The sequence below is a fragment of the Bufo gargarizans genome, chromosome 9, assembly GCF_014858855.1.
Source record: "Bufo gargarizans isolate SCDJY-AF-19 chromosome 9, ASM1485885v1, whole genome shotgun sequence".
Taxonomy (NCBI): domain Eukaryota; kingdom Metazoa; phylum Chordata; class Amphibia; order Anura; family Bufonidae; genus Bufo; species Bufo gargarizans.
In genome coordinates, this window is record NC_058088.1 from 113,896,002 (window position 1) to 113,908,078 (window position 12,077).

Consider the following 12,077-nt stretch of genomic DNA (forward strand, 5'->3'; position numbering starts at 1 on the left):
CACTCAATGAGATAAAAAAGTAGAAAAATCTTTAATTACCCAGACAGGACATGCGATGTATCCATTGGGGCGCTGCCTGCTTTTTTTTACTTATATATATATATATATATATATATATATATATATATATACATATTTACTGTTTCCCCTGTTTAATGTTATTTTACAGTGTAAAAACAGAGCCAATTCGCCTCAGCTTCTATGAATGGTTTTATGATTTTAATCTGTGGTTTTACAATAAATCGCATAAAATATTAAAACAAAATCTCAAATCCATAACAGTACAAATACATTTGCCTTTCTCCCTCTACTTCCCATCCCTTTAAAAAAAAATGGCCCACCCCACCCCCTCCCTTGTTATTCAAAAATACTGCAAGAAGCACCAGTTCAGACAGATGAGCAGGAGAACATAAGATCTAGGCAGGTTGGTGACAAGGACAATGATATACATGCCCACATTACTATGAGAATTAGGACATACTGTCTGCATCTTGTGCAAATATTGCAGTTTTAAATTAGTTGTGTCTTTGCCCTTCGCCGTCAAAACATATATTGTCCTGCGTGAGACCTGACCATATCCTCTCTGGCCAAGTAACCTAAGTGGTGATGTGTTGTCTCTAGGATGTCATGCAATGTTCTCCTTTCTCCTGGCTCCCTGGGGACCTTTTCATAAGACCCTCTCCTGTTAGCAGCGTGTTCATCTCATTCTGCCGGTGCTCCTTATCCCGGTAGGAGTCCTCACGCCTCTGACTCCTGCGGGTACAGGCCTTAGCAACGAGAAAGAAAACTTCAGCTACATTTAAAACAATGCAGACTCCTGAAGCTGAGAGCATGAAGACTGTAAAGATGGTTTTCTCTGTGGGACGAGACACAAAACAGTCCACTGTGTTAGGGCAGGGGTATGCACTGCATTTGACGAGTCGTATCATGGCATAACCAGGGTAGATGAGGTAGAATAGGTACATGAAAGCTGCTTCGAAGATGATTCTGAAGACCACACTCAGTGTATATGTCCACCACAGAGTGCCTGAGATTCTGACCTTATGCTTTTTCACTTCTGCGAGTTCTTTAGGGTCATCATGGCCAGACATACGTAAAACCTTCTTCTCCTGGTGCTGCAGGTGAGCCACATGCATGGCCACTAGAAGAGCAGGTGTGGATACAATGATCAGCTGAAGAGCCCACAGGCGGATGTGAGAGATAGGGAAGAAGTGATCATAGCAAACACTGTTACATCCAGGCTGTTGTGTGTTGCAGGTAAATGATGACTTTTCATCTCCCCAGACGCTCTCTGCAGCCACTACAAGAACCATTATACGGAAGATGAAAACCACAGAGAGCCATATCCGCCCAATTCCAGTGGAGTAGCGGTTCACGCCACTCAAAATGCCATATAATCCTGCCCAGTTCATTGTGTATCAGCTCTGTGGACAGAAGCAGATGGAGATATGAGTACATTTGGAAATTGCCAACATAGATTTCTATAATAAACTCTCAAATATTGTTTTAATAATGCTGTAGACGTTATAGACCTTAAAGGGGTTGTCCCATCTTAGACAATGGGGGCATATCACTAGGATATGCCCCCATTGTCTGATAGGTGCGGGTCCCACCTCTGGGACCCACACCTACAAGGGGAACGGAGCCGGGGAAAGTTGTGGCTGGAGGGTCCCGGGTGAATAGGAGCGCACCACGCGTGTGCGGCCACCGCTCCGATTAATTTCTATGGGGCCGACGGAAATAGCCGAGCCAGCGCTCGGCTATTTTCGGCTGCTCCATAGAAATGAATGGAAGGCGGCTGCGCATGCGCGGTGCTCCCTCCTCAAATTTCTCCGCTCCGTTCTCAGAGGTGGGACCCGCACCCATCAGACAATGGGGGCATATCCTAGCGATATGCCCCCATTGTCTAAGATGGGATAACCCCTTTAATGTGTAAGCTTGCTGGGGTCCAGCAAACATACACATTGGGTGACGTTCATCAAAATTGGTGCAAATGAAAATTGGGAGAATTCCTCATAGCAAGCAATCAACTTTCATCTCAGAGGCCATTTGCTAGGCTACTTTCACATTCACGTTTGGTGCGGATCCGTCATGGATCTGCACAGATGGATCCGTTCAGATAATACAACCGTCTGCACCCGTTCAGAACGGATCCGTTTGTATTATCTGTAACATAGCCCAAACAGATCCGTCTTGAACACCATTGAAAGTCAATGGAGGGTGGATCGGTTTTCTATTGTGTCAGTGAAAACGGATCCGTCCCCATTGACTTACATTATGTGTCAGAACGGATCCATTTGGCTCAGCTTCGTCAGACGGACACCAAAACGCTGCAAGCAGTGTTTTGGTGTCCACCTCCAAAGCGGAATGGAGACGGAACGGAGGCAAACTGATGCATTCTGAGCGGATCCTTATCCATTCAGAATGCATTAGGGCAAAACGAATCCGTTTTGGACCGCTTGTGATAGCCCTGAACGGATCGCACAAACTGAAACCAAAACGCCAGTGTGAAAGTAGCCTTAAATAAAAGCTGATTTATTGATTTGGGCAACTTTATACTTTTGGTAAATCTCCTCCAGTGTCCTTCATCCTGCAAGGAAGTAAATGCTTAGCCTGACCACAAGGGGGCTAAGAGCTGAGCTGCTAGACACTGTTGTAAGCAGCATCCTTTAGGCCATATACCTACACACGGCAGTATATTTTATGTCAATTTTCCATGCAGATTTTCATGCGGATTACAATTCCCTTCTGTGGCGAAATTGTGGCGTAATCTACTTGAGTTACATGCAGATTTTCCTGTGGATCTTATCACAGATTAGCCCCAGACTTCGCGCTTTGCATCGCAAAATCTGAAATCTGCAATGAAAATGCGCAACAATTGACATGCTGTGGATTTAAAAAATAATAATTTTGCATAATAATTTGTGACTTTTGTGATTTTTTTCCCCCATGCTGCTCTCAATACTTATAAACATGGATGTGATTACTAGCTATGTCAATTAGGTTTACCCCAGATTTATTAACTGTGACTTTTTAAAACCATACCCTTTTGCCAGAGGGAACGGCTGTGGCGTAACTTCCATTGAAGCAGGCCACGCAAACTACTATGTGGCTTAAAAAGATGGTGCTCATAGCTGAGCTCCTTCTGTTCCCACCTGAAAACACTGCATTTTCATGCAGCCACCACTAGGGGGAGCTCAGTGAAAAGATATTCTTACAGGAAACATTGCAGTCAATGCTAACTGTACAAATTCCTATGCACTCCCATTATGCCTCATTCACACATCAGTGTTCGGTCAGTGATTTCCATCAGTGATTTTGAGCCAAAAGCAGGTGCGGCTCTAAACACAGAACAGATCTGTCCCTTATAACTTATGTGTATTAAGGCTGAGTTCACACGAGCGTGACAGTGACAGATTAGGTCCGGATGCGTTCAGGGTGCGTTCAGTTAAACTCGCCCCATTTTGCAAGCAAGTTCAGTCAGTTTTGGCTGCAATTGCGTTTAGTTGTTCAGTTTTTTCCGCGCGGGTGCAATGCGTTTTGACGCTTTTTTCACGCGCGTGATAAAAAACTGAAGGTTTACAGACAACATCTCCTAGCAACCATCAGTGAAAAACGCATTGCATCCGCACTTGCTTGCAGATGCAATGCGTTATTAACGCAGCCCCATTCACTTCTATGGGGCCAGGGCTGCGTGAAAAACGCAGAATATAGAACATGCTGCGATTTTAAAGCATTGCAGAAGTGATGTGTGAAAAAAAACGCTCATGTGCACAGCCCCATTGAAATGAATGGGTCAGGATTCAGTGCAGGTGCAATGCGTTCACCTACTGCATTGCACCCGCGCGGAAATCTCGCCCGTGTGAACTCAGCCTAAGGCTCCAATCCATCTTTTGGCTCACAATCACTGATGGAAACCACTGACGTGTGAATGGGGCATTAATGGTGGCTGCAGGTAGCCAGCTTTGTAATAGACGGGATCAATGTATTTACGTCATGTATCTTGTGTAAATGCAGCATAGAAGTAAGTGGAGGAATCAGAGGGCAATATTTTATTGCTATTTTTTTTTTAATTAAAATTTATTTGGTTTAATAAAAAAAAATGGTAGAGTTGTTGAAAATGCTTTGAGTTCTGCAGTGCCTGGGAGTGCTTGATGCACGTGTACTGGGAAACTGGGTGGGGCAAGAGAGCCTACTTAAAGGGGTTTTCCCATGACAGACAACAGGAGGCATATCGCTAGGATATGCCTCCATTGTCTTATAGGTGTGGGACCAGCACCTACACTGAGAACGGAGCAGGGAAAGGTGGGGGAGGGTGCATGCACAGCCGTCCTCTATTCATTTTAATGGGGTCGCCGAAAATAGCCGAGCGCTGGCTCGGATATTTCCGTCAGCCCCAAAGAAATGAAAGAGAGCGGAGGGCGCGTAAGAGCGGTGCACTCACATTCACTTGTATGAGGAGAGCGTTTGGCGGTGGCCGGACCCAAGGAAACCCAGATTCCTTCAGCCACTGATCTCCCTGCTCTGTTCTGTCTGTGATGGGAATACCCCTTTAAGGCCTCATGCACACGACCGTTGTGTTCCGTTCCGCAAAATGGGGTTCCATTGTTCCGTGATCCGTTTCCATTTTTGTTTCCGTGTGTCTTCCTTTATTTTGGAGGATCACCAGACATAAAGGAATTTTAAAAAAATGATAGGAATAAAACGGACGTGGACGACAATCTTGTGTGCCTCCGCGTTTTTTAGCAGTCTCATTGACTTGAATGGGTCCGCAAACCGTTTTCCGCGGATATAATAGGACAGGTTATATTTTTGGGACGGACTGGAACCATGGATCACGGACGCGGATGGCAAACGGTGCACTATCCGCATTTTCAACGGCTCCATAGAAATGAATGGGTACGCACCTGAAACACTAAAATCGGTGGAACAGACGCGGAAGCAAACAACGGTCGTGTGCATGAGGCCTAATTTTGCTATGGGGCCACAAGTGGTGTGTACACCCTTACCCTAAGTTCACACCTGAGCGTTTTACAGCGCGTTCAAACGCGCTGTAAAACGCTCAACACATGAAAACCAATGCTTCCCTATGGGAATGGTTCTCACCTGGGCGTTTTACAGCGCGTTTGATCGCGCTGTAAAACGCCCGACGCATAATCAAGTACTTGAGCTTCTTTGGGGCGTTTTGACGCGCGTTTGTGGCCATAGGACACTGCAGTCAATCACACAAACGCGCGTCAAACGCGCGTTTACTATTACAAAAAACACGCATAAAAACGCGCGACTAAAACGCGCGTAAAACGCGCGTTTGAGAAACGCTCAGGTGTGAAAGCAGGGTTAGGCTGGGTTCACACCTGAGCGTTCTGAAACGAGCGCTCTGTATGCGCGATTGTACGGGCGTTTACAATCGCGCATACAGAGACAGGCGTGCACACATTGTCGCGCGTTCCCGAATATCTATGTGCGGGAACGCGCGACAAACGCCCAAAAAAAAGCTCAAGCACTTGTTTGAGCGTCGGGCGTTTTACAGCGCGATCGTACGCGCTGTAAAACGCCCAGGTGAGAACCATTCCCATAGGGAATCATTGGTTCTTGCCTGTTGTGCGTTTTACAGCGCTGTAGAACGCGCTGTAAAACGCTCAGGTGTGAACCCAGCCTTAGGGAATTGTAACAACTAGCTGTCAATTTATTCATACATTTCTAGAATGAATAACTGAGGAATGACATAGTTATAAGAAAAGATGCTACAGAATTCTTTCATGGGGAATTTAAGTATTTCCTAAAGCTGACATGTCAGGGGGGGTGATAGCCCCTCTTTAATATACGGCTAATTTGCAGTACCAATACATTGAATCCAGTAGAAAGTACCACAATACAATCCTGCTCAACCCCCTGTGTAGCTTTGCACTCACTGGCAGAGAATGCTGGACTAGGAATAGATAGCCGCTTGTGTGGCATGATGCGACATTCATATGATTCAAGTCTTGTGACTTTTTCTTTCCATGGAAATAGTTTGCGAAATAACATTTGCGATGCCAGACCATAGACATTAGTGAAAAGGAACTTGGTTTCCTGTCTAGGAACATGTCTATTGCCTCAGGAGAAGAACGTTATGTAACTTGAGGTGTGTTATTGCGTAAGACAAGTCATTATCTAGATCTAGCCTAATGAGAAGGACATTATTCATCTTTATTGTTTGCCATTAAATTCGCATTTTCTCTGGATAATCTTCTATTTATAACCGAGCATGTCATCATTTCCGGAAGCGTTCTCCTGATCTTATTACATTGCTTTTCTTCAAATCATTAATTACCTAATGTGGATTATCATTAAACCTTCAGACAAAGTATATCAAAGGAATCATCAGTGTTTTTTTTTTTTTATACAGAGTATCTAAAAATGTCACTGAAAAATCCGCAGTTAACCACAAAGTCCCTCTTTCACTCATGTGTAGGAAGCTGGTGGACAATCTGTCCCTGTACCAGGTTGTGACCCAGAAAGCACAGTCCTTTCCCGCTATCAAAAGGCAAATGCAGGGTTAAAAGAAATCTATTGTGGGCCACTTGACCCTGTAAAGCTCCTATTTGTTAGCCAGGGAAAGCCAACCCTTGGTGACCACATTGTGGCTTCCAAGGCACAGGCAGGCACGGTGACAACTAAAGCAGCTTCCACAGTGTAGGGGGCTCAACAAACAACCCCCTGTTTTGATATAGGGGGAGATGGATGATGGGGTTAACTGCAATCACTTCTGAATTTTGAGGTTCAGGGCTGAACGCTCATTTTTCTGGATGCTGGTATTAATGTTTCTAGTTATAGGAGAATTATACACTAATGAGAAGTGAGAAGTTCTCCCAGATTTTAGAGACCATCCTTAGAGCCATATGCACAGGCACAATGGGGGCATAGGTTTGAGTACAAGTGAACTCAGCTCCTTCCTCAACCAGAATTCAAGATTAGGACTCTGGGAGTTTTATTTGGGTTCTACCTCCAGCAGTCCCTTCTAAAATAAATGGACCATGCATGTTTGACTGCTGGTCCATTCATTCAGAGAAATTAGGACCCCCGTTTTTGCGATCCATGAGTCCCAGCAGATTGACCCCCACCGATCAGATGCTTAATCCCTATCCTGTGAATAGGGAATGAGTTAATATGTTGGTATGACTACAAACTCTTTAAAGTTCTCAGTCTATTAAAGGGGTTGTCAGAGTTATTTTTTTTTATTTGTATGTGTCTAACTAATGAAATGTAAGGATTTTACCATGCACTTACTGCATCTCCAGTTGCTGCTTTCTAAGATTTCACTGAGGGTCACATGACCTGTGATGTCAGCTTCTCTCCCTGCTCTGATGTTTTGTGCACAAGCCTGAGAGAGCAGATCTGTGTCTGTACACTAAAGGTCACAGTGCTGGCCACGCCCTCCTGCACTGGCTGCGCTGCTGCTGTCTGCTCTCTCCCTGGATTCTTCAGAAAAAACTTTAACCCCTTCAGGAGCACAGACTTAGAGCTGCCTGAGTAGCTGCAGGCAGTGGGGAGACAAATGCTGGGCACTGGAGCTGACAGACTAGTGGAGTTCTGCAGAGCATTGCACAAGGACAGGTAGGGGGAAGATCCTGTGTGTATCTGCAGTGTCATTATACAGCTGGGACTTGTAGTCCTACACATACAACATGCTGCTGAGTATCCCAGCAGTCAGACATGTCACTCAGGGCAGCTCTTGTATTCAACCCCTTTGCAGAGCAAGAGGATGGGCAGAGATTGTTGTTACTGCAGGTAAATACAGGACCAGAAGAGAACCAGGGAAATGAGGAAAATATAATATTTTTTTTTACCTAAAACTTGTTTAGCTCAGTTATATATTGCTGCCCATGAGATTTACAGTACTATATATTTTTTTTCTTTACTCGGACAACTCCTTTAACTCTATCACCAATATTGAGCTGAAGTTGGCTTTGCACTTGTCACATTTCAGATGCTGGCACACCTTGTTTTGTGTTATTAAAACACTATACCCAAGTGCCAAAAACATCACAAAAAACTTGTGTGCGGCGTTTCATAATTCCCATAGACTTTCAAATAACATCTGGAGCTGGTATTTTTATTTATTTATTTATTTTTAAATCAAAATGCCTTAAAAAAGGCCAAAAAAAAGACTATGTGGGACTCCAGCTGTGACTGGATCGGAGAAGAATACAGTTTCCTGTCATACTTTTAATTTCTTTTTAATCCAATCCTGATTTGGTTGCCAAAAAATGAAAGAGAGATTGAAGGGGAGATTGGAGCCAAGCAATGCAAGTGAACTCTGCGTGCCCGGCCGATCTGTACACACCACGCTGATACCAAAGAGAACTATTAATCATTAAGTACAAGCTGGCATGTTATTTGGTAGCATGGTATTACCATTACCACATCAGCCCTCTATTGAGACTTTACATATTTTTAGAGCACCTAAAATACTTACATTTGAATTAAACGCTTCAACCATTTGCAATGCAGAAATTTGAAAAATAATACAAAAGTGACATAAACCATATTGTACAACATACCTTGTATTGATCACAGCTTCTAAAGATGCCCACAACGGCCACACAATCGTTCCCGCCATACTAGAGAAAACTAGGCAAACGACCTACTCTGAGACTTTGCATTCAGCTCGCAAACAGTGGGCTGTATCCTTTATGACAAGCTAAGAAGTATTCCATAATGCACATTCTCGGACTATGTCAGCATTCACAAATGACTCACCACCTGAATGCGTTGTTGACCAGTTCAAGACATTTGACTTAAAATAAGTTTCTGCCTTCATTGACCTTTCACTCCCCACAACTGCTACCCTCCACTCCCTATCCCTCTATGCAGTCAGTAAAGAATGAGGAATGACAGGTTTTAGTGGCTTTCCTGTGACAAAGTCACCTGCAGAAAGCTTTACTGCATAGAATAGAATGAATAGAAGATAGCCAGATATTCTCACGTGGACCTGCTAATGGTACGGCCACGTGGTCAGGTTTCTGGGTGCAGTTTTGAAAGCATCATAAAAGGAGATAAATAAAAAAAAGGACAGATACTACTCCTCTTTTTTTAATTTAATCCTGAGTAAGGCTTCCCAAACTGCATCAGTAACCCTAAGGGCTTGTTCACACGACCGTGCCCTTTTTAATGGTCCGTAAATTGCGGAATCGCAAATAACGGATGCTGCCCGTGTGACTGCCACAATTTGCGGAACGGAACAGGATGCCCATTATAGAAATGCCTATTCTTGTCCACAAAATGGACAAGAATAGGACAGGACTCATAATTTTTGCGGGGTCACGGAACAGAGCAACGGATGCGGACAGTACACAGAGTGACTTTACCCTAAGGCCTCATGCACACAGCCGCTGTGCGGCCGTTCCATGCATTGGAGACCGCAATTTGCGGGGCCCCATCCGCGCGGCAGCCGCGACAGATCTCACAACTCATCCCACCAATTCACTTATAAACGTGATCCGTCCGCACCATAAAATAATAGAACTAATTCTATTATTTTGCGGTGCGGAGGCACATACAGAAACACCACGGAAGCACACCGTAATGCTTCATTGGGGTTCCGTGCCTCCGTTCTACACCGCAGCTCCAGATTACCGGCTCATTCAAGTGAACGTATGTGGGTCGCCAAAGCTGGGCAACGGCTGTGTGCATGAGGCCTAAGTGATAGAAGCACAGAGCAAATAAATAGCAGAAAACACTAATTCTGTGATATGGTTACAGGAATGTCTACAGACGCACAGCTATATAGGCTGCTAATTCGTAGGAACATAGAACTACCATCTAAGGTTTTTTATTGTATATTAATAAAGACATAGGGGGACATTTATCAAACCAAATGTCAGGTTTTTGGTGTTAAAATGTCAGATGACATGCCAGTTGTGTCTTTTTTGCGACATTTCTGCAAAATTTAGGAGATAGGACACTTTTCAAGTGGTCTATGTTTAAGGCAGAAAAGTGAGATTAAACCTGGATTACGGCACATTTACTACCTACGACACTTGAAAAGTTGCATCCTACGCAAGGCAATCCCCTGGTGTATTTTTTAAGACTGAAGCCTCATTCATATATCAGTGTTCGGTCAGTGATTTCCATCAGTGATTGTGAGCCAAAACCAGGATTGGAGCCTCCACAGACATAAGGTATAAGGGAAAGATCTGCACCTGTTCTGTGTTTAGAGCCGCACCGGGTTTTGGATCACAATCACTGATGGAAATCACTGACCGAACACTGACGTGTGAATGAGGCTTAAGTTGCACCAAATACACCACAATGCAGTTGCACCAAATACATGAAAACTGTGCACTATTTCAGAAATTTGGGACAACCCCACAATGCAAAACCAGACTTAAAAGTGGCATGAAAACAATCTCAAATGATAAACGCCCCCATAATGTATCGAGCAATTCCTGTACTAACGTGTCACAAATATCTATGAAGTAGGAGCCCAACTAAGGCTGAGGAGCTAGTCCAAACCTTTAGCTTTGGTCTCACAACTCATCCCACCAATTCACTTATAAACTACCTGGTTACAGGTTCTCATTGGATTTACCTTCTCTTCCCTGGTGGACTCTGCACTTCAGTCTTTTTCTGTCACTTCTGACACAGTCCCTATTTTGTATCCTTTCAATCCTTCTTCTCGTTACATTCCTTTACTTGACGGTCCAGTCATCCTTTTATCCCACTTTTCTTCTCTCACCTTCAGGCATTCATTTCCTATTTCACTTCTCTCAGTTTTACCTGTGAGTTACACTGCCTTGGACTTTCAGACCAGCCTTTTTCTGACAACCATGAATTTTTGGGCTGTCACCTCTAATCCTACGAGCGGCTCACTGCTTGTAACATTTTCTCTTCTTCTCCATTCTCTCGCTCCCCCTGTCACACTGTCTTTCTGCTGGGACTCCACACAATGCCTCCTTTCTCATTTTCAGTAACATGTTACCATTCATTCTGCTCAGACTTCCACCCACCGGATAGTCACAATGCGTCTTTTTCCCCAACAGGACAAGAGAATCATAATCTAATTAGCAATCCCCCCTCCATCCTCCTGATTGTTCTCCAGCCTTTCACTGGCTCATGATATCTGTCCAGCTCAATCCCCCTTTTTATTGTTTCCCTTTATCAGTCTTCATCTGACTAGGGTGATGGCGACTTGGCAGCATTTACTGGAGCGGATGTCAAGTGAAGGCTCCAACGCCATGTGCCTATGGGACTACTGGGTTATGACAAGCTCAGTTTTACAATGGCATACATGTTATGTCTACTGCCATGAGCCCTTCTTCCCCCAAAATGCACAAATACCCCCAAAGCTAATTCTTCTTACCTGATCTCTAGCCTTTAAATGCCAGGCACCAGGATACAATGGTCGGTCAGAAACAGCTGGGTTCTTGGCACACAATGTAAAATGTAGGCAGCACAATGGCACAAATCAAATGTTTTCTCTTGTACTGACACTGCATTTCTTCCCTGGACCTTTATACCCTTGGCTGTTAATTAAACTCCTGACAGACCTGATAACCCAATCTACCCTGTTTACTCAGCTTAGTAAGAAAATAGGGGCGTTACTAGTATGTGTCCCTCGCTATCGCCGGGGCAGATACACATTGACAAAGTTTGTCCACATCCCCCCACAGTCAGGTGATAGTTTATAGCTGCCATTCCTTTACTCCAGCAGATTGCCCACCTTACTCTGATCATCACATGTACGCTTTCACGCAGCGAGTCGCACACTTTATTTACTTCCCAATCATCTCTAATCATCTTTCTTATTGCGTAATCCATTGATAGAATTTCAGTATTCGCCGTCTTCCAGCGTTTTATCACTTGTTTCCACCTGCCATCTTCCCCATACAATGCAATGTGTCCGTGTAAGGCCTCATGCACACGACCGTTGTGTGCATCCGCGTCCGTTCCGTCATTTTTCACAGTTTAGCAGAGGTCCCATTCATTTCTATGGAGCTGTGAAAAAAAACTGATAGTCCTCAGTTTTTTCTCCTCGTCCGTGATCCGTGATTCCAGTCCATCAAAAAAATATTACCTGTCCTATTCTTGTCAGT

General features: G+C 44.2%; 1 protein-coding gene across 3 annotated transcripts; it reads right to left on the bottom strand.

Annotated features, from left to right (window-relative positions):
• Window positions 1-221: 221 nt before the first annotated feature.
• GJB1 (gap junction protein beta 1) lies at window positions 222-11,499 on the bottom strand. 3 transcript variants are annotated; one of them, XM_044306333.1, is made up of 2 exons: window positions 10,574-10,856; window positions 222-1,424 (listed from the first exon to the last, which is right to left on the bottom strand). In XM_044306333.1, the coding sequence occupies exon 2, from the start codon at window positions 1,410-1,412 to the stop codon at window positions 618-620; it is 795 nt and encodes a 264-aa protein (XP_044162268.1). In that variant the 5' UTR covers window positions 1,413-1,424; window positions 10,574-10,856; the 3' UTR covers window positions 222-617. The 3 variants fall into 3 exon arrangements, with proteins under 3 accessions (XP_044162268.1, XP_044162269.1, XP_044162267.1); XM_044306334.1 differs by lacking the exon at window positions 10,574-10,856 and adding an exon at window positions 8,544-8,753; XM_044306332.1 differs by lacking the exon at window positions 10,574-10,856 and adding an exon at window positions 11,345-11,499 and having other exon boundaries at window positions 224-1,424.
• Between the last annotated feature and the right edge of the window lie 578 nt (window positions 11,500-12,077).